This window comes from Cuculus canorus, chromosome 5, assembly GCF_017976375.1.
Source record: "Cuculus canorus isolate bCucCan1 chromosome 5, bCucCan1.pri, whole genome shotgun sequence".
Classification (NCBI taxonomy): Eukaryota; Metazoa; Chordata; class Aves; order Cuculiformes; family Cuculidae; genus Cuculus; species Cuculus canorus.
In genome coordinates this window covers 18395280-18421911 of record NC_071405.1, presented here as the reverse complement: position 1 = coordinate 18421911, position 26632 = coordinate 18395280, and the positions used below count along the sequence as shown (strand labels likewise).

At 39.8% G+C, this 26632-nt stretch overlaps 1 protein-coding gene across 30 annotated transcripts in view; it reads right to left on the bottom strand.

Moving 5' to 3' along the window:
- Positions 1-26632, bottom strand: part of NRXN3 (neurexin 3) — a 998348-nt gene that overhangs the window by 727370 nt on the left and 244346 nt on the right. For 19 of the 30 annotated variants that reach the window (XR_008449915.1, XR_008449916.1, XM_054066539.1 and 16 more), the window contains 3 exons: positions 7576-7877; positions 2286-2309; positions 332-493 (listed from right to left, as the gene is read on the bottom strand). Coding sequence is in view for 28 of the 30 variants with exons in the window: in XM_054066539.1 (XP_053922514.1) it covers positions 332-493; positions 2286-2309; positions 7576-7877 (488 nt within the window). In the remaining 2 variants the exon portion in view is untranslated. 30 annotated transcript variants of the gene reach the window in all.

Sequence of the window (26632 nt, the reverse complement as noted above, 5' to 3'; positions counted from 1 at the left end):
AAGCCATGCATCTTTTATTAAACAGCTATTGCCTCTGTGCCTAGAAAATAGCAATGTTTCCCTCTAGATGACTGACTGCCTATGGAAGGCATCTCTCCCACTACCATGAGTACGTTTTCTATAATCCAAGCACTAGAAGTCTGATTCTGACCATAAACTCATGAGTTTTGCGGCTGATTGCTTCTGCCCATCTGAATAACAATAGAGCTAATGCAGTACTACCATAAAATTCAGCATCAGGAGGACATTGAGCACATAACATAAGGCAGGAAAAAGCAATGATTTTGAGAAACCAAAAGCACAGAAATAAGAATTAATTTGAAATAGTTACCTCTTTGAGGCAGCCCATGAAGTTGTTGCTTACTGGAGAGCCAGGCAAATCAGCAGTACTGGGGCTCCCTCCCACGTAAAAGAAGTCATCTGAGCCCAGCATGGTGTAGTCCTCTTGTGTATAGCCCGTAGTGGTAAGGATGCCATCCACAGAGATGGTCACCTGTTCGAGGGACACAATGGACAAAGAAAATCCCAGCAATGACCTTACAATCCTTAGCAAAACAAGTTACCTCCACTATATTTTTATGTCAGTTTTAATAAGGGTTTTGTTGAGATTTGGTATGTATTTTTTTTTTTAGTTCAGCCAAGCTCCATTTTCTGGTCTGCTCCACCCACAATGGAAATGCTCCAGCATCTGCTTCTCCCCTTTCTGGTATATCAGCACTGATCGGCTGACCCACCAGTCTACCCATTAAGATGCTTTCCATCTCTGCAGGCCAGAAAATGGATCTGTCCTTGAAAGAGATTTTCTCAGATGAGCTGATTTTATGATTAATTAGTTTTTATTTTAATGATTACAGTTAGTTATGGTTGTTAGTAAAAAAAAAAAACAAACCACTAATGAAGACGAGGTTGGTATTTTTTATTTTTTATGTTTCTTTTGCTCACGGCACACTGACAATCATGCGTTCAGGGAGGTGGGAGAGGGATCTCACTTTCAATACATTATGGATGTGCATGCCATGTACCTAGAGACACACACCCACCACCCACCACAAAAAAAAAAAAGAAAACAAAAAACCAAAGCAAAACAAAACAAAAAAGGACAAAGTAACTCATAATCAAAATATAAATAGGAGAGAAATCAAAATAAAATAAATCAAAATAAATTAACCGCATGCCAACAAGTGTGAGAGAAGCAGAAGTGAGAGAGAAAGAACACACAAAGCGTGCACACACTGCACTTTGACATGTCATGCTACTCTATCTGGAACCCAGAAAGAAGACAGGAAAAAAAACAGAGAAGAGCAAGAGAGAAGGAAAAGGAGAGAGAGAGAAAACTATTTCACATTTGCATGCAATCAAAAATAAAAATACCAAACAAACCCCATCATAATAAAAAAACTTCAAAACCAAACACAAATGTCCCCAAAAACTCTAACCCCAAACACATGGAGGGTGAAGGGGGACAGAAGGAGAGGGAGGGAGAGGAACAAGTGAATTTCATGTGTTTTGCTTATGTGTTGTTAGTGCTTTAAAGGGAAGATGAAGGAAAATATATCGAGGCCAGGAGGAGATGGGTGAGTCACCAGACGTGGACATGCCATGCAGAGTGTGTACTGAAACAAACAACTGGCTGAGCTCCTGTTGGCCATGGCAGGTAGAGGTCAGAGAGAGAAAGTGAGACAGAGAGCAAGAGGGAGGAGGAGGAGAGAAAGAGGAGAAAGGGCGGTGGGGGAAAATCAGGAGAAAGAGGACAACTCTGGCCAGTTTGCCTGTAATAGCCGTTGCCACAACAAAAGGATGAGAGAAAAAGAGAGCCTTCCCCACTGCAGACTAGAGGCCCTGCAATGGTTCTGATCTAGAAAGCGTCAGAGTAGAAAAAAAAAAAAAATCAAAAAGGAAGAAAAAAGAAAATCAAAAACCAAAGTGAAAGAGATAAAGCTAAACTCAAAAGCAAGGGACAAAAAAAATCCAAAAATTTATCACTGGAATGGAAAAGAAGGATTGAAGAGGAAGATGAAGAAACCAATGAAAGAAATGACCAAACCCCATTTCCAGAAGAGTTGTGTTATTTGCTTTTGTTGCTCATTTTTCCATTAAAAAAAGGGGAGAAAAAAAGAGGAAAGAAAAAAGAAAAAATGTGTTTTCAATGAAATTAAATTAAAGGAAGAAGTATAAAGGAGGGGGGAAAAAGAGAGGGGAGGGGGAGGAAAAGGCAGGTAACACACGGCAAACCCAAAAAAAGAGACAATAAGAATGATATCTACCAGACAATGTAGTTTGTTTACCATAGCGTGTCCAATGCCTGAGTGCTTTGCGGAAAAGGGGGAAGAAAGGAAATTAAAAAATCGTGAACAGAACGATTGTTAATTAAAATAACTAAAAGCAAAGATGAGTCGTTAGGGTGTTAGTACATTAGTTGGTTAGTAAAAATGACACATTGCATGAATGGTCTAGTGTTAGTCTTTCAAAAAAAGGCGTGGGGCACCTGACACACACAAAGTGAGAAAGAGGACAATATGATCAGGACTCTATGGGGAGCCATGCCATCTAGACTGTAAAGAAGGGTGCTGCCTAGTCTTCCTTCCTTGGTATTAGTCATTAAATTCAATCCCCAAATACATTATCCAGGACTGAATCAAAATCAAAACAGTGCAATACTTACTCTTCACGTGTCCATCAACGTGATTCCCCAAAAAAAGAACCTCACCCTCAGAAATGCACACACACAGTACACAGTTTGCTCCTTTAGTACAAACCCAACCACAGCTCCCTTCTTCCGCCCACCATTATCTCTACACTCCTGCTCCGCTTCCAAGCCTCACTACCCTCAAGTATTGTAGAATATCACAAGCAGGCCAATATTTCCTTTGGCTGGAGGATGTAGATGAAGATGAGTCCAAGACTCTGAGACCTCCTTCCAAGTGTCCCCATCTGCAGGTTTCTTTACAGCAGATGAGTTTGTGACTTTCAGGAGAAGCAAACAAAAATGCTTGTGCTTGGCTGTTTGCCTGTAGCTCAGCTATGTCATCCAAAAGTATAGAAGTTGAACATCTACTGTAGGGGGAAATGTGTCAAGAAATTGTGTAGAAACAATTGTGTTGCTTGCATCAATGCAGAAGACTGACAAGATTTAGTATCTCTCCTGTTATACTGCATGTATATTATGGAGGAGTTAGAAGAATTAAGCAGTCAGTTCACTTAGCTGGTTTTAGCAGAGCTTTGGAGATGCTTTGTTAATCCCTCCCAAGGCATGAACGTGCCAACTATTTGAATCTACACACTGTTTCTTGTTTGCTTCTTTGCAGCTGAGAAACTCAAGATCTTTATAGCAGATTCTGGATGGTGACTAGCTTCAGTTTTAATGGGGAAGTACAACCTGTGGAGGCTTCAAGTCTTTGTTGCATTGTGACTGACGTTGGCAAGAACCTTCCTAAATTACACAAACAAGATCTATGCTGCCCTGTGCAAAGACAAACTGCCTGCAAATTTCAGAGTTGTGCACTGATAAGGCAATAAGTTTGTGAAACCTTTGTTGCATTGGGCATAATGCCTCGGGTCTATTTTATTTGTCTACGAGAATAAAACAATAATATTCTGTACTTGTGAATAAAGAGTGCAAACTCCTCTGAATTCCCCATCAAGGAAGTCTTTCTCTGTGAATGTTGTGGATAAAATCATTTTTACAAACAAGGAAGGCAGCACAGAGGGAAAATAGATAGGAGTGTCAGCAGCAGACCTAAGGACAAGCATGGGAGCCTTAACCTTCAGTCTCCTCCACTCTTTCTCCTCCTCCTCCTACCAGACCACACTGCTTTCAACATGCTTTAAAAGCCCATGATCCTATTTCTAGTAAAGGTTTCTCACAAGGCATAAAGACGGCTTAGTTTCAACTGAAATAATAAGATAAATAAACAAGGAGATTTGCTTTTACATTAACAATCACTACTCAAGGGAATCTGTGGGTTTCTCTTCATTCGTCTCTAAGGAGATTAACTTCTGTGATAAGTCATTTGATCTACAAAAAAAAAAGAAGCACTTAGTACTCTTCTAGCTTAGCTAGAAAACATATAACAATTCCAAAAAGTACTGGGCAAGAGTCCAGCTATTTAAAGTTCTGTTCTAATTCTAGGAAGAGCCAAAAAGTTATGCAAATCCTCCTCTACCTTCTCCTGCCCCAAAAAGAGCAGAGGAAGAGACTAGGGGGCATCCTGTAGCTCCCAATGGCCCACTTACCTGGAATTTTTTTAGCTTTGGATCATATTGGAATTTCTAAAAGTTCAGGTTTTGTTGTTTTTTTTTTTTAAAAAAAACAACATTTTTTTTCTCATTTTAATGAGAAATATATTTATCTCCAGTGCAAAGTTTTCAACCAGTTACGGGGGGGTAGGGGGGCAGGGGGTATTGATTTCCTTATAAAGTCTCGATATTCAGGTGGAATGTTTTTTGTTGGTTTACTTATTTATTTATTTGCTTTGGGGGTTTGGTTGGGTTTTTTTGAGGAAACATGGGCACAGCTGGAAACAACATTTCCAACTGACCTATATTATGCTGCAAGTTTAGAGGATGATTCATGTCAGGAAAGATGCAGAGTAGATACAAAATTATTGAGGATTTACAAAATTATATTGGATGCAATAAAGAACAAAATGTATCATTTTATAAATTATTAATAATATTTGTCCTTTATTACATCTTCCATATGAAGGTATCAAAGGCCTTCACAGGTTCATAGCCTGCCTGAAAAATAAGTATTTTACAGATAGAAAAACTCTCTATTATGCACACATACAGAAAAAAAAAATAAAATAAAAAATACAAGATGTAAGTTGCTGCAAGCTGCTGCCTGAATGGAGAAAAACAAAAACTCCTTAACCCTGTGCTTTATTTAGAATGGTATCCTTATCTTTTTTTATTTTGTTAAATGAAGAATTTATGAAGTCAAGATATAGACTGAACTTTCTTAGCTGTGTCCTGAAAAATGTCCACAGTCATTATTAGTTATCAGTCATTCAAGTTTTCAAACTCTTTATCCTGAAGGCTGAAGGGGCTTAAGATTTCTTTATCCCTAGTAATATCAATTAAAATAAGAATACACATTATCTACCAGGAAGGCTGCAGCACTCAAGGTTACTCCTTATTGAAAACTGTGGGTGGCTAAGCTTACAATCATTTTTGGGTGACAGACTTCAGGACTAGTGGGACTGCATCTCCTCATGGCCTCATCAGTTCAAATTTCTGTAAATGGTTCTGGGTCAATGTCTTAATTTTCAGACCAAACTTGATCGGAGCTAAAATGAAAGTATCCAGGAAAAAGATGATAAAAAAAATTCCACACTTACTGCTATTTATTGGTTGGACTGCATTCTGTCATGCCTATTTATTGAATTGGACCTCAAATCACCTCTGTTACTTATTTTTAATTTGATTCTAAGACTGGCCTTTCTTAAAACATCCTCATTCTTACCACGCTTAGCTGGACCCTTTAGGAATTCAAGATCACATGAAAACATCCATAATGAATGGATCAGGAGGATTAAAAATTTGTGGTGCTGCTGAATTAGCAAGGGACTCACCTGCATTCTAATAATCACCCAAGCACTGTCCTGGCTTAGTCAAAGATGAAGAGGCATAGCCATATTTCCATTTAAAATAAACAAATCACTTGCTAAAAGACTAGGAAATAAAAACTTCCCATCCACAGTTTCAGCTGTGACCCTTTCTCACTTTCTGCTTCTTCAAGATCCAAACCAAACCTGACATGAAGCAAGGACACATTTTGCTTCAGGCACATTTTCCCACTGAAAACCAATTTCTAGTGAAAATTAAAAGTATGATTAACTAAAATGACAAGTAAGCTATACTGAGATATTCACACACCAGCCATTCTGAGACTATCAAAAAAAAAATGCATCAAATAAAGCGATATATTCTGACCCTTCCAGACAGACAAACCTCAACCAGTTGGTGTATATTCCTCTCTTGGACTGATGAGAACATTTGAATGAAATAGGATCATTAAGACTCATCCACTGCATAAGAAATTCAATTGTCTTCTGCATATAAACTAGTGAACACAGTCTTACATTACTGTAAGAACTCTTTGGTCTCATGAAAGTTCAATGACATATTTGCTGTCAAAGACCCAGACACCCTAAGCATGCAGAAACATAGGAATTCATAAAGGCAACACAAATAAATATCTTCAGGCCTAAACACAAATATTCAAAAGAAAGATGTGAAATCTCCATAACAAATAAATCACAAACTGACATCTACTAATAGAGATTGTTTCAGATACCTGGCACTGATTATCCTAAACTAACAGATATATTTTAGCTACTGTAAAATACTACCACAAAAGCTGTTTTGTCAGCAAATAACGTTGTATAAACTCAAACAAAACTATTAATGCTTGTGTTAATAGTCACATTAACAAGCAAATAAAGAGATCATATTGTTTTGACAAATTGATTTTAAAATTTTAGTTTACAAGCTATTTCTGCTGCCTCCAAAAACTCAAAAGATACCAAATAACTCCTATTCACAGTGTAAGCCTCATTTATCATGCAATGGATGGGTCTTAGTGAATTGATATATTCACCAGCTTTCAGAGCAAGGTTATTTAATCTTAACCATTTATGGATGAGGAAGTCTTCCGGATTTTACAACTAATCTATTACCAAATACATCACCTGATAGAGTTGTCTGCTTAGAAAAGCAGCATGCAGATGTGCAAAATTACAGTGGTAAAATCAGAAAAAACTTTTCCAAAGTGGAATTGTTGGGTGCTGGATTGGTCTGGGTTTGCTTGGCTTTTTTGATCCTTCCACTTTTCCAGTCCTCACAGCCAACAGAAGAGTCTCAAAGGCAGAGACACAAGAAATAAAGTAGAATCTCATTACAGAAAGAAGGAGGGGAAAATCAAAAAGAAGAAAAGAACAGAGAAACAAGAAGACTCAGAAAGACTCCAGCCAATTAATTCCAAAGCTATAAAGTTTAAAGAATTACACACGTACCCACCATCCTGCATACCTGCACGCTCACATACACGCACAAAAGAAAATTAAAAACAAAGGAAAACAAAAGACTTCCAGAATTAGAATTATGACATCATGGCAATGGTTAAACCAATTAACAAAACTCAAAGAAAAGGGAAAGAGATGTAGAGTGCTGGCTGTTGGAAAAAGACTCTGTTCCCACAGTAATTAAATGCAACAAGAATATTACTGATAAGATTGAATTATAATTAAGGAAATCATAAAATTAAAAAGAGAGAACAGAAAAAGAGAAAAGGAAAAGGGAGATGAAAGTAAAGTTATGTCATATGTTTTTATTATTAAATTAAACTGGAAAGATCATAAAATTAATAAAGCAGAAATGAAGATATTGCAAGAGGGATAAAGTCACATCAACTAATGTTTTTTCACTGTCCTTTAGATACCAAGATCCAGAAAAGGTGGAGAAACTCTAGCAATTCCACTGACCATCCCCATTCCTCCATTACTCTCTCCCATCTGCCCATTCCAATAAAACAGAACAAAAGTTTCCCCAGCATTTGCTCTCCTTCACCATTACCTGCCGCAGGTTGCGTGTCACCTTAACGTCATGCCATGCGTTGTCATTGAACTTGCCATTGACTGGCTCCACAATGGCCTCAAAGGCCCCAGACCCCAGGTTAATGACCAACGAGACCGCACCATCTTTCAGGGCCAGGTTGACATAATCTGCTGACTTGCCGGTGTGCAGAATAAGCCCGTTGCGCTGCCATGTCTTGAAGGAAAGAGTGATCTCATCGCTGCTGCTCTGGATGGGGTTTTGCGACAGGTCATAGCAAAGGTATTCAGAACCACGGAAAGTGGCCATGTTCTCATCTCGTGCTGGAAAAAAAGGAAAACAGAACTATTCAGCAGTCAGCCAAGAAGAGATTTAAAATTGTAATGAAATTCCTGAAAAAAAACACAGAGCGCTGTTAAGTGTTCCATATAGCTTTATATCATGGCTTGCTAATAATGACTGTACAGCTCCTCTTGCAGTAGGGGTATCAAGAAAATTAACAGCACGATCCTTGGTACTGAAGAATTTCAGCACTGTGCTTTCAGTTTCACAGCAGCACCGTCGTCATAGGGACCACTCAAAACTGCACAGTGGAGCCCAGAAAGAAAAGTACATTTAAAGATACTGCTATAAGACACTTCACATCCGTTTTGGAAGAATAATGGAAAACTCAACTATTCACAACATGACCATCATGTATGCGTTGTTCCAAAAGAAACCAACGGTTCCCAAAGATTAATACTTCGGTTCATCACTAATGTCATCTGAACTTAACTTGACCCATCTGCCAGGCAATCTAAGACAGGCATCAGAATATAATCCTGACAGAGCTGTCCCTTTCTTTCAAGCGAACAAGAAACCAACAGACAGCAGAGTCACATGAAGTGTCCTATAGTTTCCTTCTCCGAGAGCATGAGAGAAGTTCCCATAAAACACTTCGTCCACAACCGTAACTAACAATGTTTACCAAACACATCTCAGAATATTTGCCTGTTTGATCATCTTATCCAGAAAATCTGAACTAGAGAAGCATATCCTTTCATACAGCAAAAGTAAGCATAGGGGATTTATTCACAGCACACGACATGAAATATTTCTTCATGAAAAAAAAAATTCTTTTATCTAGAGTAGGGAAAAGCACTGAGCTAATTTCTTAGCAACTGTAGGCGGTATTTGAATACCAAAAAAATCCTTCATGGGACCTGGTAATCTGCTTCCCAGAACATAGGCTTCCAGAGTCACTCAGAGACAGCCCTGCTGCCCTACTGCACTTACATAATTCAAGCCAGCTACGTACCCTAGTTTTGCCCAGTGGAAGAAATGCAGGACAGTGATGGTAAACCTTGCAGGAGAACTGCCTGTAGCCCATTCCCCCACTCTGTATCACAGCACCTTTCTGACTCCCAGCTGCGAAAGCAAGTCTGAGCCTGAATAACAAGATGGTACAAGCAGTCAAGCTATCACTGCTTACAATCCACTGCATAAGAAATGCTGGTGCAATTGCCACTAACATTAATAGCATTTTTCAGCTTCATTTTATCTCATTTAGTAATCCTAATGCAGATTAGCCAGAGTTTAGACAAGACTGAAGGGAAAATACTTGTTATAGCCATTCTTTTAAAATAACTACATAGTAAAATCTGTGCCCTCACAGCCTGAAGCAGTGGCGACAAAACAGCACAGTGGTGCAACATGGACATGCATCATCCTCAAGTGATAAGTCTGCTATAAGCAGAGAATTTTGCAGTCTCAATTGAGGATACTACAGAATGAACTCATTAAAAAATCTGGCACTTCAAAGGCAGCAGTAACGTGTGTGCTTATGTTAGCATGCTGTGCATCTATATACCCCTACAAGCAAACAGTAAGACAAATTACTGTATGTAACAGTACAAACTGGCTCAAAAGCAGCTTTGCAGAATAAGACCTGTGGGGTCTCAGCAGACAAGTTGAGCACCAGTCAGCAGTGCCTGCCGTTGCAGCAAAGGCTAGCCACATGCTGGGCTGTATTGGCAAGAATGCAGCCAGCAGGCCAAAGGTAGCTGTTCTTCCCCTTAGGGACACTTCTGAGATCACATCTGGAGTACTCTGTCCAGTATTGAGATCCCCTGTATCAAAATAGCTTCAACATACTACAGTGAATCCAGAAAGTGCTACCAAGGTGATGGAGTAGGTGATGTGTGTGGAGACACTGAGAGTTAGGTTTGTTCTGCCTCAAGAAGAGACAAGTCAAGGGAACTCAAGAAGACATAACTCACTGCTCTCTGTGACTACTTAATGCAAGGGCAGGGCCAGATTCTTCTCAGAGGTTTGCAAAAGAAGGATGAGAGGCAACAGACACAGCTGGAACGTAGAAAAAAATCTCATTTTCTGGTTTGTGGCCACCACATTTAACTATCACCAAGGAGTGCATGTGCTCATGTCAATGTTGAACCAGCCTAAGCACAGAGGTCTGATATTGATTGCAGTTCTGAAAGTCAGCACTGAGCGCTTAACAACCCTTTCCATGATGATAATTTCCCTGCCTAGTCACTCCTGATCTATTGGAAGGAAACGTGTAACAATCACATTGGACATATGCTCTATGTACCTGCAGGTAATTCCAATCAAATAGCCAGCATCTGAGGGCAGGAGTCAAACACAATTGTTATGACTGAACCATTTTCCTACAGCCATGGATGTGTGAAGCACTGAATACACATCTTTCATCTTTGGGAAGGGGGGCACAGAGGGTTGATTGTCCACTTAGTACAAGGCATATTAATAGGGCTCGTTTATACTTTCTCAACTACTTAGACTAAATCTCACTGGTCTGCTCAGTATAAAGGAGAAGGCAAAGAGTAGATTAGAAATCTAAACTGTAATTTAAGGCAACCATTGCACGCTCATCAAAACAGAGCAGAGAAAATTCAGAGAGATACTACTCTTACTCATACCACTAGTTTTAATATAAAGTGTTATCAACCCACTGCTGTGTGCAACTACATTATCTGCCAGTTTCTTTCAGTTATCTGCTGCTGACCTTTGTCACAGATCGGATTCTTGACTTGATCCATCTCTGTATCCTTCCTGTTCTTGAGAGAATGTTACCTGTTTCTCTCTCACACGTTGTTATACAGTGTTTTTTCTTCCTTCTGTGGCTGCTCTGGGTAGACATTGAAATTTTCAGACCACCACATACTAAAATATCCCCTGGGTTCACCAGCCAATCTAAATTCATGCCTGTCCATCCCATGTCTCATAAGCACAACTCCTAAACTCAACATACTCTCTAAAACTCTATTATCTAAACCACTAATTCCTAAACAGCTTAGTGGCCATGTGGATGATTGGTTTATCAGTCTCATTAAAGGTTTTACTGTAAAAATTAAGCTCCAGGCACCAAAAACCTTGACTGTTCTTCCAAGCTACAAGACTGTAGCCTGTGTCAGTCCACATGAAAGGATTTTTACTAAGCACAGCCTTTCCGTGCTGGCCTGCTTGTTAGGACACTGATGTGTGATATCTACAACCATAAAGCACATGAGAATCACTAGAGTGTATGGAGAGGAAAAATAGATAGAGGTCCTCTCCATAACATGAGAGTTAGAAGATAAAAAACCCTGAACAAGCTGCAGGTATCACAGTATTTCCATATGCTTTCATGAACAGTCTGGTGACATCTGGAAAAGCGGAGAGTAGTGACCCACTTGTTATTTGTTAGATCATGACTCTTGTGTTGTACATTTCTGAAGGCTCCACAAACTGCATTGTGATATTTATGGCTTCTGTATTCTTTAAACAGTGGTAGAGTACCAAGGAGGCTCTGCATAGCAATGCAACTAATCTAAAATAGCTAAACTTTAGGCCCGACTCAAAGTCATCAAGAATCTTTGGTTTACACTACATGGAGAAATAGCTCAAACTCTGATTTTGCTGGGATGCAAAACCATGTCTACACAAGTGATATTAACTTCAGTGATGTTCAATCATGACAATACAACTGGATAAAATAGAGCTTACTCACAACAGCATTTAGAATATGTTTGGAAGCTCTTAATGTATACATGATTTGCAAGATTTAATTTTTAATTCAGTTAACAGATAGATTTAAAAAATCAGAAACTAGAAAGCATATTACTTAGCACATGTTAAGCAACTAGAACTTCCATTTCACTGGTTCATATTAATCTAAACCCATTATTTATTTGATAAGATACAACTAACTTCTCTGCAACAGCTGGGATTTGCAGAGATCTGAAATGTATAAAACTTTACAGAGTTAAGCCTTGGTATATTCAAAGTCTTACAAAAATCCCAGAGTAGAAGTGAAAGTCAAGATCTTCAAACTGATCACCACAGACCTTTTACTTGAACAGAGCCATCTCTCCACTTTCAGAAGTGCCTTTCTGACTAATCACTAGGAGGCACAGCTAGCACATTAAACACTTACCATCATCACCACACTGCAAAGCTTATTTTACAGATCTCAAGTCTACACCTGCTCAAAACCCCAAACAGGCTATCAGTTCATACGCAGACTGATAGGAAGAACAGAAACAAAAGCATGGCAAACAACTACATGAGCCAAGATCCCAGCTTTTCTCATCCCTGCAGAAAACTCCACAGCATGCTGAGTCTCTGATTCCCAGGCCAGGTAGAGTTCTGGGATCTTCCCATATTGTATATGGTTATACTGCCCATTCAGGAAAGCCAGATAGTAATTTTAACTTCAGTTTTTATGTGCCAAGCTGTTGCTATGTGTTCCTGTCGAAGCTTTTCCTACAAAGGAAGACCCAAATATTCAGAATTCACACCACCACTAGGTGCTAGAGAAACTTTTTAATGTTGATTTATGTGTAAGGAAACAAACGTACAATGATTTTAATGGATTTACTCATAGTCACCAAGAAAATCAATAGTAGAGGAAGCATATGAGATCAGGGGCTCCTAACTCCCAGTCCTTGGCTCATTCCACAGGTTCTCATACATTCGTGGAGAAAAATCAACCTCCTATTTTTTTTTTCAGTCTTGACAGGAAGTCAACATAGAAAAGAGCATGGAGCAGAGGAGCCTTCAAAGTTTTGGATGATGCCTCAAAATATTTACTTCATGTCTATGAAGCTGAAAACAGGAAATCCTAGAAGCGCTGATTCTGTTCAAGAATAGGAAGTTTAATACCCAACAAAAGCAGCATCTCATGTCACAGTTAGGATTTCTGGCCTCAGACATGATTAGCAAATACTTAGAAAAATATAAAATAAAGAGCGACTTCCCTGAAGTCACCTGAACAAAACTTCAAGTAGTTCTCTTAAAAATTAGAGCCAGCTGGCTCACATAATAACCTTCTGTCAAAACCCACTGCATTACAGGTGTGCTCTGAATCCCTGTCTCACTGGGGTCTGGTTTACAGCCAACACTGGAGCACGTCTTCTTCAGTGAGAAAAGCAAACTCTCTACACTACTTCAGAATTATTAAACACTCCAGTGTTCTCTGAGACTTACCTTATCTGAGTGGGTTTCTCTGCTTTGCACAGCAGAGCTGGTGCCGTATGATAATCTAGGAATGGTCTAATACTGTCAAACATCAGGCATTTCTGCCAAAGCTGAGTGTTATAATGATGGAGGCAGCAGAACAGATGGGTACTCCTTTGACCTTCTGTCAAACAGAGTTCAACAAGCAAAACGCTATTTACAGGAACTTCCTCTCCCTACTCTTTAACACTTCTCTGTAACTTAGGAAAATCCTACAGGTATGGAAGTTGTCTTAAGGAAAAAAAAGGCTTCCAAATTTGGCCACTAACCACAGTACTATTATTATTAAAACAGAGAATGGTCATCCACCATGGCAGAAAAAAAACAACAAACCCACTAACCTCTCCATCAATCCAGGCCACAGACAAAAATATCAATGTATTCAAAAGGTATTGTGGACAGATAATTAAGTTGGTGCAATAATTGTATAACACTGTGTTATAAAATACAGCTATGCAGAAAGCCTAAGTGCGAGGAGGTGAAAACAGCAGGTTTCACTATTGGAGTTAGTCCTTCTGCTCAAATGATAGTCCTTTCTCACCGGAGGACAATAGAGCTACGGTAAGCAGTGGCTATGAACTTGCTGCATTTGGGCATCAGCTATGCTTTCAGCAGCATAACATTTAACAAAAGGAATCTATCTAATTTATTTCTGATGGCATGACTGGCTAAGATCATGATCCTAGCAAGTACAATTGAAGTAGGTGTTTCTGGGAAGAAATTTTGTGGCAGTCTTCCTGTACTGCTGAAATGAAAAGGTATTCCGCCTTTGTGACTGTAGACCTAGGTATAGACATGGCTAAATATCTTAGTGTCAGCACACATATATTTGTACCGCTTTTTGTACTAGTTTTTACACCATAAAGAACAGACAAAGTTTTAAAATTCCAACTGAGAAATCTTTTTAACTCAGTCACAGTGAAGTCAGGGAAGAATAAAATCTATATGTGAACCATGTGAACTAAGGGGAAAACAGATTTAGAAGCTGTTCTAGATGATGAGCCATGAGAGATTAAGGCATCACCCCCTGTGGTACTGGGCAGAATCCCAGTCTGGGCAAATCCACACAAACTCTGCTAGGATGTAATTCTGTTCTGGGCAGAAAGGTTGTCCTGGGAGTCACCTAGAATAGCTATGATCCTCAAACGCATTATAGAACAATGAACAATTTATGTTCCATGAGTTACTTTCACATGTATCTGATGTTCCCTGGGAGGTTATGGGAGGAGAAACTGTACATCAAATGTCACAGAAAATAAGTCAGCCAATAACTCTGAAGGACAAAAAAGGTGAACTATTTCCAACACTCTCCAAAAGAGTCGTCCAGTGTCTGAATCCTGAAACACTAATGAAAACTCTCAGAAGCAGTCAAAGCAGATCACTCAGATTCACATTATTAAAACAAAGCTGGATAGTTCAGTAACAATCAGGCTCTTATTTTAAAGAGAGAGTGATGGACTCTGATCTAACTAAACAGCAGATTACTGCACCCTTCATTACATTGTCCAGACCCTTTTGTTAAACTCCTCCTTTCTAGACTGTAGGTAGGAAAAATAATACATCCAAATAGTTCTGTTTTTTCTAGTCTCAGTCTTCATACCACCTGGTCAAATCAGTGATAACATTAATCAAACCCTCTTGTGAGGTCCCATGCTCTTTCCCTCACATACACATTCCTGCACTCTCAATAGTCAAAAGCAGATATTAGTTTGAAAAGTCTTACAGAGCTTGTTTAATTATTTCGACAGATAAGAAATAGGGTGCAAAAAATTACTGTATGCATGAAGCATCTTCTAAGCATCACCAACAGTTGTACTGATACGTGGAAGCTTCAGGAGTCTTACTGTATGCTGCATTCATACTTCACAACTGTAATGTAAGAGTATCTAAGCTATCTGAATGAAATAATGAGATGACTGAACTGATTGCATTTATAAAACTTTATAAAAAGAACATTACCTCTAAGTTCAAGGAAATTGTGGTAATAAATTTTCAGAAGAAAAAGAATTTTTGCTGTTGAAAAAAATACTGCCTGTAAAATCATAGAAATGGTTTATAATGGGGAAGATTAAGTCTTGAGCTGGAGTCACACAGTAAAAAGATTAGTTTCCCAAATGCTTGCTAGCTTTAAATTATTCTGAGTAATATTTTCCAGAAATAGTGTCATTTATTGATTCCTCAGGCCTCTCATTCTCATTTTTCATATCTACATATTGTGTAACTTGGAAGGAGAGATGGTAACATCAAAAACTGTAGGTAAGAATCAATGGAGGACAACACATTTAAGAGATGTGAAGAACAATGTTAGCTTAGGAGCCCAAAGCAATAGTGAGATGCACTCAGCAGTCAGTGCTCTTTCCTTGCTGAACTTAAATTTTGCACATGTTGTAGTACCTCTGATCTTGCCCAAAAAGCTCTTCCATCTCACCAGTAAAAGCAAAGGAAGCCTTATGTTACGCCAGAGAATGCCAAGTGCCTAGCACGAATCATGTCCTCTCCTCCATCATATGCTGCTTTAGACATCACACTTCAAGTCTAAAGGTACACATTTGTTAAAAAGTCCTCCAATTTAAGCCCAGAAAAGATCATGGAGATTTGGCAATACACTAAAAGTACATCTTCTTGTCAAACCAGACTACTCTGTTACATCCTTGAGCTCCAAAGCTCTTAATAAAAACCGGAGAAAGAAACGCTTTCTCTAAAGATACAGCGTGAGAGCTCCAGAGCCACAGATTCCATCTCCACTTGCTGCTGCCTCCTTCCTTGGACAATGCTCTTTGGGCTGTCTCCAACACAAAGGAGGCAGTGACACCCTGGATGGCAAAACATGCCTAAAGAGGTCCAGAACAACCCCTGCAAAATTACTTAGCTCTCCCAATGAATTTGGGCCACTGCATAGCAACGACTGCGAGCAAAGGTAGGGAACAAGCATGACAGTGCCTGGATCTTTAACCCAAAGAAAGAAGGAATATCACAGCAGGTGATATGTTGCTAAGAACAGACAACTGCTCTGGTATCAGTGCATGATGTTGAACTGTCTGCCATTTGCAAAGAAACAATAAACTCCCAAGAATCTGTCTGACTGTGGCACTACATACTTAGAGCCATACGTATTATTTATATTTTGATCAACAGGCCAAAGGGAAAAAAAAATCCTGTGGTAGTATATTGCTTAACCAAAAATGAAATTTAATGATTTTGTTTTACGCTTTCCAAAAATACATTTCTTTAAAAAGTTCAGCTCCGTTTTAAAAGAAAAGCATGAAACATCTTTATTTTAAATTCAATGATGCTGAATAAATCCATTTTTAAAAAATAATTTGCCTGAAAAAATAATATATTTATATAAATTCACAATTTGTTTTGCTTGAACAAAGTATGCTTTTTTTCTTTTCATTTCTCTGAACAGTTTTGCTACTCTCACTCCCAGCTCCAGAAAGTGCAAGAAAGGCAAGGTGTTGCTACTGATTTTGTCAAGCGCTCAGATACCACGACAATATGTTAGGTATAAAAACTCCTCTAGATTCTTCACTGCTGAGCATGGGCAAGGACAATTCCCATTGCTGCTGTATTTACTTTTTCTTATGTTTTCATTTACTCTGCATTTCTTCTACTTTACTTACTTTCCTGGTGCATCATTTTAAAGCATAAGGATGCCAGTCTTTGAACACACCATCCAGCAGAAATATTACCTTACAGACTGAACGTTCAGCACAGTACAAACTGGCCAGAGAGAGAATATTACAGCACCATGAACATAAAACTCAAGATTTAACATATTCACCAGCTTCTCATACAGGTATCTTTACTGCTGGATTGCCTTTCTGTGTAGAACGTATACAGCAAAAGAGCAGGGTAAAAAGGAGCATGCAAGCATACAGATTGTTACCTTATGTACTCTGTTGAATACAAGTGCCATGATTTTATACAGACCACACATTTTAAAAAGCTGAAGCAACCTGTATGCCAACAAGCAACATTATGTTCACCATCCAAGAGAGATTTACTGCTCTTCAGCAGCCGTCTGTATCCTAGTTGCAATCCCCAGCTTCGCAGTGACCTTACTCTTCTAATCTATTAAAAACCAAAAATCACAGAGCAAATACTAACCCTGATGCTAAGTATTTAGACCTGTTTATTACTGGGTGTAGGTTCAAGGGCATTAATATTCAAATAATAAAAGAAGACACACTTGTAGCATTACTGTTCCTCACAATAATGAAAACAAGGTCTTCCCTAAACTTTCTGATCTTAGTAAAAAGACATAGCATTAAAGAGAAGAAGATTAGGTATCTATAGCAGCTCCCTACATGTCTGATAGGATTGGTCCTGCCTGGGAAAAAAACTGGGGATTATTGGTGGGAGTCTCATAAGACTGACTGCAGGAATTCACAAAAACGATACACATCAACGCAGTGAAAGAAAGTTGAAAAGTGCATTCTAAACAAAAGCACATCTAAGGTGCCCAGTAGCAGAAAAAATTCCTGCTTCCGCTGAAGGCTGCTATATTAGAAAACTGGTGGAGGCTCTCAAAGAAAGGGTCTGGAAGGACAGAATCAGACAGGTATGACTGTAAGGGGTGTGCATGTGTATGCACATGTGCTTGTGTTAGCCACAGCCTTCCAGCAGGCGTCACGCTTGCTGTTGAGCACGAAGCCCTTTGAGCACCCTGCCAGCATGAAGCTTGAATAGAAAAATAGTAAATGCTAATCACTGTAATAGCACAGTAACGATCCACAAAATTATCCTTTTCAATAACAGCGAGGGGTATTGAAAGCCATGCTCATGGGAAAGCGGAGATGCAAAGGAAGGTGAAAAGCAAAAGTGAGATGGAAGAGAGATGGACAGTGGGGCAGAGCAGCACCTGAGACTGGTTACCACTGAGGCTGTAGTCATGTCAGCTCCTCACAGCTTTGGTGTTATTGGATGCCATTATATCAAAATACACTGCCAAGCACTACTGCCCTTAATTTACACTCGTTGTGAGATATCATTAAGACCATTTATGGAAGTAGTAGCATCCAAACCCAATATGGGGCATAACGGTTCTTCTCAAAACAAAGCCACAGGCAAAGGACTGTTACAAGCTGGCAGAGCAGCTTTGGCCTGAAATTATTTAGAGGCAAAAATGAGTGCATATGTACGCAATGAGAAACAGGCTAGGCTTCTGCTGTGTCTATACAGCAGCAAATTTGTGTGTTTACCAGGACAGTGGACGTGTATGTGCAGGTACAGGCAGTACAGTTGCACAGCATATTTTGATAGAAAGGCAGCTAAGGCAGATAAGATGTATCTGAGCAACCACAATATAGGCACAGAAAGAGATTTGTCCTTTGTTACAGCATGAAAGGAAGCAGGTATTAGTGCAAAGAAATTTAAAAGAGGGTGAGAAACACACAAAACCAGCTTGTAGAGGCTGTGTACACACACCTGTGAAATGTGGGAGAATTAACATCCTTGTACACCTTTCTGTGTGTGTATGAGGGCTGGAATGAAGCACATCTCCCCCTTGTAACCTCAGGGTGCATGCACATAAGAACTTATACACACGTTAAGTACACAAGGAAAATGAACGTGTCCTGACCACGTGCAAAATACGGGAGGAGCAAAGGCATGCAGTCTCAGGGTGTAAGTATAGATGTCCACAATGCATGAGGATGCAAGTGTGATGGAAGTCTACTGAGCTCCAGCATTGCATGCAGCAGGAGAGGGAGGGCGTGCCAGTGTTTGTGGCGCATGCTCCAACTTCATCCTGGGCTTTTTCCCTTCCTCCTTTAGTTTTTTTTCTGCGGCAGAGCAGACTCCATGTCTATAGGGAAGGTGCTTAATGAGTCAAATCCAATCTCTCAAATGCCTTATCAGTTGTGGACAGGCCTGTTTCTGACAGCTGACCTTTCCCACCACACGCCGCTGAAAAATGCATACACTACAAACAATTAACACAATGCTTAAAACATAAAGCTGAAGGAAGAATCTAGACTGTTACAGACAGCACTACAGACAGAAGGGAGAGGGTGAGGCACATAAAATAGACAGAGAGCAGTTACACAAGGGTTTGATTCTACCTTATTTTGTCATGCACGCACTTAAATGCCTTCTTTACATCTTGGCTGTAGTAAAGCTATGTACAAAAACAAGGCCCACATAAAACAGGAAAAGAAAGCAGAGAGAACAGGAAATACCTTTCTGAGATATATAGTGACACAAGGCTCATGCACAGATAAATACATGTAGAGAGCAATAAGGTCTCCCCTCAGCCTCCTCTTCTCCAGGCTAAACAACCCCAGCTCTCTCAGCCGCTCCTCATAAGACTTGTTCTCCAGCCCCTTCACCAGCTTCATTGCTCTTCTCTGGACACGCTCCAGAGCCTCAACATCCTTCTTGTGGTGAGGGGCCCAAAACTGAATACAGGATTCAAGGTGTGGTCTCACCAGTGCCGAGTACAGGGGCGGAATCACCTCCCTGGACCTGCTGGTCACGCCGTTTCTGATACAAGCCAAGATACCATTGGCCTTCTTGGCCACCTGGGCACACTGCTGGCTTGTGTTCATTTGCCTATAAATCAACACCCTCAGGTCCTTCTTCTCCAGTCAGCTTTCTAGCCACTCTTCCCTTAGTCTGTAGCACTGCATAGTGTTGTTATGCCTCAAGTGCAGGACCTGGCACAGCTATCAGCTCACCTGCTTCCATAAATTACTGAAATTATCTATGTTATTTAGGATAATATATTACAGCTATTCTATCAGATCATTCAAAATTGCTAACTTCATATCATCAATGAAATTGCTTTTACATCTTGATGTGACAGCAGCAAGAATGAGTCCAGCTGTTTCCATTAGTTCAAGCTACTAGGCAGTACAATCTTATTAAAGCCATGTATAAGTCATCAACATTGGATATCAACTAAAAAAAAATTTGATATCAACTAAAACAAAAATAAGAAACAACAGCCAAATTAATGCTTTTCTTCAGAACTACAAGCCAAACTCTGAAACCACAGGCCCTCATAAAAATTAGGATTCATTTTATGGTAAACAGTGAAGGTACACTGTTGGATGTAAGACAGCAATCATGCTGGTATCTGTGTACATGCTATTTTTACTTTTTCCTAAGCCTGTTGCTAGAAGGTCAGAACTGATGTCATTGTAACACTTACAAGCAAAGTCTAGCTGCTGTAAAAACAGCTTTTCAACTGTCCCTGCAGGAAATGTGTCACAGCCCTTGTGTTATACCTGTGGTTGAAAACCTGTGTTTCTCTTTCAGTCCAAAAAGGTGCTGCAGATATTTTCCTGGAGATGAGTTCACCCTGGAGGGTCTTGATTTCCGTGTATTTGTGTTTTGGGGGTTGGTTTAGTTTAAATAGCAAAGACTCTTATTCTAAACACTGGGGGACTTGTATATTTCATAAATAGTTTCCAACCTCTGTTTTACTGAAGTGTTGCCCCTCTTCAAGCTGTTGTTTTAACAACTCCATTAACCCACTGTCACTGGGGTCTCACTGTTTTGGAACTGAAAGCCGGTCAGAGGTTTTGGGAAGGAGGGGTGGCAGTTTTGGTCAAGACACACATTGCAAACGCTTGTGTATACTTGCATATGGCCAGGGTGAGGGATCATTGAAACCCTTGCTGTGTGTAAAGGATCCCGGTTTTTAATATACAAGAAAATTCTGAAAACAGACTTTGCCAAAGTAACTTCCAAAGTCTCCATGTTACTTGTCTCTTGGCAGCTTTCTTGTCAAATATGCTTAGTACCAGTAAGAATGAGTGAGGTTATTGTAACTAGAACTGTTAGGTCTGCCAGTACTTTATGGAGTCACAGGCAACCTGGGATCTTTTTGCATGCTATCTCTAGCAACAGAGTTTTGGCAGACAAAGCTAATAATACCTGCTAGCCAATTTAGTACCTTCATAATGCCATGATCTCCTTTGGGGCTGCTAAAGGAGGACTGTTGGCAGAATTTGGCCTTGATGTCATAATTTTAGAAGATATTCTGTTAATACGTATGTCAGAAAAAAATTATAACTCAGTTTCTAAAAAATGTGTTGGTTCTGCAGAGCTAAGAAAAATAGGAGGGGGGAAATTATATATAATTATATTAATTTGTATAATTGACCTATCTATATATGCATATATATGTGGGTTTAACCTTATACTGAGGCAAGTGCATTTTTAAAAAAAACAAAGAAGCTACATTAAATATTTTATTCTGAATTTTACACAGCATTTTCTTACTTGTAACTATACTTCAATACCACAATCAAATATAAGAGAACTGCTGAATTTAACTACTCTGTAAGGACAAAGGATCAAGAGAACATAATGCAAACAGTATATACCAATACTAAAAGCTTCTGTGCAGTTTCCTACTGACTTACAGTATTAAGTTCCCCCATCTGCAGCCCACAGAGGACCACAGTTGTTCCTGCTGCTGCTTATACACATTTCTGGAGTGTCGCTTTCCTGTTTCTTTGTCTTACAGACGGGTAGCTAGATTTCAAACTTCTGCAACCTGCTTGGCTTGACCGTGCCATGATGCACAAATCATAAGACAGAGTTGGTGCCCTCCTCACCGGCAATATCTCCTTGAATGGCCTCTACAAGGAAGGATAGTTAAAAAATACAGTTCCCAAGTGGCAGAGATATCAGCAGACAAATCTTAGTGCTGACCTTAATATTTCATAGCATATGGTAGAACAAGCTTGTTGGCCCCTAAGATTCTGTTTCTCAGTGGGAGTGAATTGATAACTCATTTTCAGGCTCTTACAAGAACTGTAGCAACTCCATAATGTACCTTTCAAACCAGGTGATTCTAGCGTGGTTTATAAGTATGTGCTGAAATTGCTTCATTTGGCAGAACTGAGGCTGCCAGTCCCCAAAAGCCAAAAACGATCCTTGATGGGAATTGTAATCATCAACCAACTACAATTTCTGATACTCATACAAGCGTCAGTTGGAATAGGCTGTGACAAAGGACACAGGCAGCATAGTCAGCCCTGCAGGCATATGAATTTTCAGACTGTACCTGTGCCTGCTTTTTCACCTCTATAACAGAGAGAAATTGCTACAACAAATACATAAATAGAGCTCTTTCTAGAGCAGGCTGTATCGTTTGAGTATAGCTCTGCATCAACATTGCATAACCACTGAGGACTAAAATACAGCTGGGCATATGATCTTTCTTAGCTGTAAGGAGAGTTTAAAGGGGCAGAAAGAAATTACAGCAATGGGAGACTAGGCTTTTGCATGACAAGCAGTGGCCCCGACAGAGAGGCTGGACACTCATGTTTCTGTGCAACAAGCAAGTGTGTAGAATAAATCATATTATCTACTTCATGGTAGCTGCCCATATGCATCGCCTTACCCTTCAGTAAATGCAAGGCAACTCACATCTCAATGTCAATATGCTAGGTTAGCTTGGCTTCCCTTGGAATTAGAAGGGCACACAGGTGGCTGGTTTGGCATAGCTAAATTCACATCTAGTTTGCCTAAGAGTGATTCGTTATTATGGCAATAGCTGGAGTAAGATACAACCCTTCCAGCACCATTTTAAAGCCTTTCAGCATTCAGCTTTTTCACTAAAGCATTTTGGGACTCTTCCCAAGCTCCCTGGATAGTACTAAAGATGAAAACACTGCCTACCAGGTTGATCTTCAAACACCAACAGCTTCAGCCTTCCTTCATACCTTTAGTTGCATCTTCTGTGAATCACCAACTCATAAACACAGACCATAACCTGTAACATCTCTTTTTATCAGTCATTTCCCTATTGCTGCATCTGCCTGCCTGAGCTGTTAAGCTTACATCGGGATCAACATACACCTCTGATAAAGGAATGTTTGTTTGCTAACTGCTTCATATTGATGTGTTTACAGTGCTCACTGGCACAAAGGGAGGGGGAATAACAGATTAGGGACTGGTTCAAGCAATTTATTTTAATAACATTTATAATATGCATATGGTTACAAATAGGCTTCACAGCTTTATTTCAATGGGCAGAACCACAACAGGCAGAACTACTTTTTTTTTTTTTTTTTTTTTTTTACCATCTGGCATCATACCATAGCAATCAGTTTTAAAGGCAGATACTTCAGAAATAGCTCCTCGTTGAAGCTTCTGCTTTAAACAAAACTCTTTAACTAAGTAAATAGTGGCCAACAGAAGCTGAAATTATTAAATCAACAGATGACTACAAGAAAATATGTTCAGTAAATGTTAAAGCATCATTCTCAAAGCAGATTTTGCCAACCAGTTTGCTGTGTCTTGCTAACAATCTGCTGGAGATCTCTTAACTTTGCCTTCTGCTCACTAGCATTCTTGTGACCCACTCAGTGCAATGGGTCACCTGCTTTGGAACAACCACGTGGCTGCATGGGAGTAGCTCAATGGCTTTGCCAGTTAGGAATGATCCATACGTGACAAACCTGTACCACAAAACAATCAATGCAACCCACTAGCTGATTGTCTTAGCAGAAGTCAGTAACTGTTAGAACTATGGATATAAAATTCCTCCCCAGAGCAACTTTCTGAACAAGGCAAGGCCATGCTGTAGGCCCGTTAGCCATCTGTATCACGTTTCAATCAAAGTTGACTCTCCTACCTTCAGACTCATGTCTTGCATCTAAGTGCTTTCTTTTTAGACTGTTAATTATGGATAAGGAGCATGAAGGACAAAAGGTGAAAGGGACAGAAGAACAGGGTAGTGATGGAAGACATTTGAAAGCCAAAATGAGCCTACTTTAGCCTTCTACAGATCAAGCTAGAGGAAGGGCTCCCTGTAGAAGGCAGGGTCTCTGTTGTTTTATATGTGAAAGCAAAACTCCATGTGTACAAGCACATACACAACTGGAGCCTCCTCTCTCTGGCGGAGCACACGGTGCCTCCAGGGCAGTTCTCATTAAATCAACATTACTGTCATGCTGCATGTGAGCACGCAGTATGTTCAGCAAAGCAGGCAACCACAGACATGAAGGATCCTAAGAACAGAGAGGTACAGTTGTTAGAAATGAGGACAAATACTGGGTTTGCACCTGCACATGACATGTCTGTACATGCAAACACACATGCATGGTGACACACACACACTGGTTGCATGACTGCTTTTGTATATGCATCTGCAAGCAGGGGCCACGTATTTACATGTGCTGGGCAAGGTTCCTTTATCTCTCTCTCTCTCTCTCTCTCTCTCTCTCCCCTCTTCATTGAATAGGAAAAGGCTGTCAGCAATTTCCTTCTGTCAACAGCTGGGAGATGCTTTTCTGCAGTTAGCTGCAATTTGTTTCAATTATGTGAATTAATCATAGCCTGCTCCTGACGGAGTTCTTCATTTAAAAAAAAAAAAAAAAAAGAGGGCTTTTCTTTTTAACAAACCATTTCCTCTCTTACGATGGCACTTAATGACGGCAGGTTTGTTGGGAGAAAGGGAAAAAAAAAAAAAAGGAAAATAAGACAAGAAAAAAACCTAGATGCTTCCATGATAGCTTATTTCATTAAGAAGCAGCATGGCTCAAGAAGCTGGCAGGGCAGCAGTAGCAATGGGGTTAGTGCACTGGCATTTCAGCTGTGGAGAGAGAGCTCTGATGGTTTCTATCTACAATTTCTCCCAGCTTCAGAGAGCCGGGTGGAATGACAACAGTTGAGGATTTTTGGACTCCAACTTGTTTCTTTTGAAACTTAAAGTCTAAAATCCACTAAGCTCCATGGAAATTAGTTTCTCACTGTTTTAATATCTTACAATGGGGATCAATTTTAAAGTTGCTGGGAAAAATAGTGAAAGACTGGGAAAGCCATAGCCACCCAACAGCTACTCCCAAAGTCTATTGGAACATAACCAAAGTATCAGTGAGGATTAATAGTATTTTACCAAACAAAAGCACATCAAGCTGCAGTAGCTCAAAGTTGCCTGTTTCATTTGTGAATTCTAACGAGATTTCTGAGGAAGACGCTAAAAAGAAAATTAGGTATGTAGGATGCATGCTGACATTCCAGAAATATTTCAGTTAAACAATCTCCTTTGCAGAGATATGATGGGGTGCAAGGACATAAGCCAAAAGGATCTCTCCTTTTTCCTCATTACCTCTTTTCCTCTAGCGTTTATTATGTTACCTGCTATTGTATTAAAGATTCCTCTCACATTCATTTGTCATTAACCACAGCAATAGCTGACTAGCTCAGAGAACTTAGGAATTGTTGTACAGATTTTACTCAGAGGTGTAAACATTTTTGGGAAACTGCTAAGATCCAAGCAACAGGAAATTACTCCACAGCCCTGGAATTTTAAATCAGAAATTATCCAACTACCAAAAACTGAGGTAATTTGCAAGACAGGATCAATGTATTTTATCAAAAGTTGGGTTACAGGAACCCCATGCTACAATAACAAGAGAGACTGTAAGGTCTGTACTGCTTAAAACTGCATTGCATTCAGTCCCTGCAAAATTTACTTTCTAAGAATCTACTTAGTTAGATTTTCTGCCTCCATCACACTTCAGGGAAAGAAAAATGATCCTACTGTAGGTCCATATGGTACACTGTGTATAAATACATCACTTAGAGAATTTAGACCTACTCTTACTTTAAGACTTAATGGCACAGATATCAGCTGGGTGGCAACACCTCCTGTAATCACCATATCAACAATGACAAAACTGTGAATGCAGATTTCATTATACTGGCAGAAAGTACAACTTTGTTTGTATAATTTCTTATAATAAGGGATCAAGCACACAGGCAAAAGAATTTGTAAATGACTTCTGTATTCAAATGAGCTCTTTGCATGCCTAGGTCAATAAAGTCCCCCAGGAACAAGCAGGGCCTCAAACAGGTTCTGTATCCCACAGGTTTTCCAGGACATCAGCATCAGGCAAGGGTGAAGGGATGTGATCCTGGCCGTAGCTGCAATGCTAACTGCAGCGCATAGGGACCAGGCAGCTGACAGAGCTGTACTATATCGCACAAATAGGACTGCACACTGCACAGATGATGTACATTTTGTGGGAGGAGAAGATGCTTATAGCTCCCCTACTCTAGTCATCAAATGCATGTCTGGACACCGATCATCAGCAAAGGTCACTCACATAGGTGAAGCTACACCCACATGACTCTTTGTCTGTGAGGATTTCATGTTTCTTTGCATGAAGACACAGAAAGAGGCTGAACTGAAAAAAAAACATGCTTTTGCCTATATAAACCGCATCCACACTGACAGTCCCTCACTGATATCAGAGAAGCCTTTGAGTCAAAGCAATAGCTGCACAGGCCTTGATTAGTTCCACCTAGGTAGGTACCCGCAGATATAACTTCAAACTAAGTGATGAAAGGGACAGGCCTCACAAGACCTAAGACAGGACTACTTGCTATCATTGGTGCACCTGGTTCCTTGGTGTTTTCAGATTTGCACAAGCAGGACATTTAGAAAAACTAGCTCCACAGCAACTACAAAGTAAAACTAACCCTGGATCATTAAGATGTGAAAGAGTGACAGCACTAAGGACCACTTAGAAACCACCACGATCCCCAAGCCAGATACAAACTACCCAACCTCTGGGCACTCTGTGGCCAGCTGTAA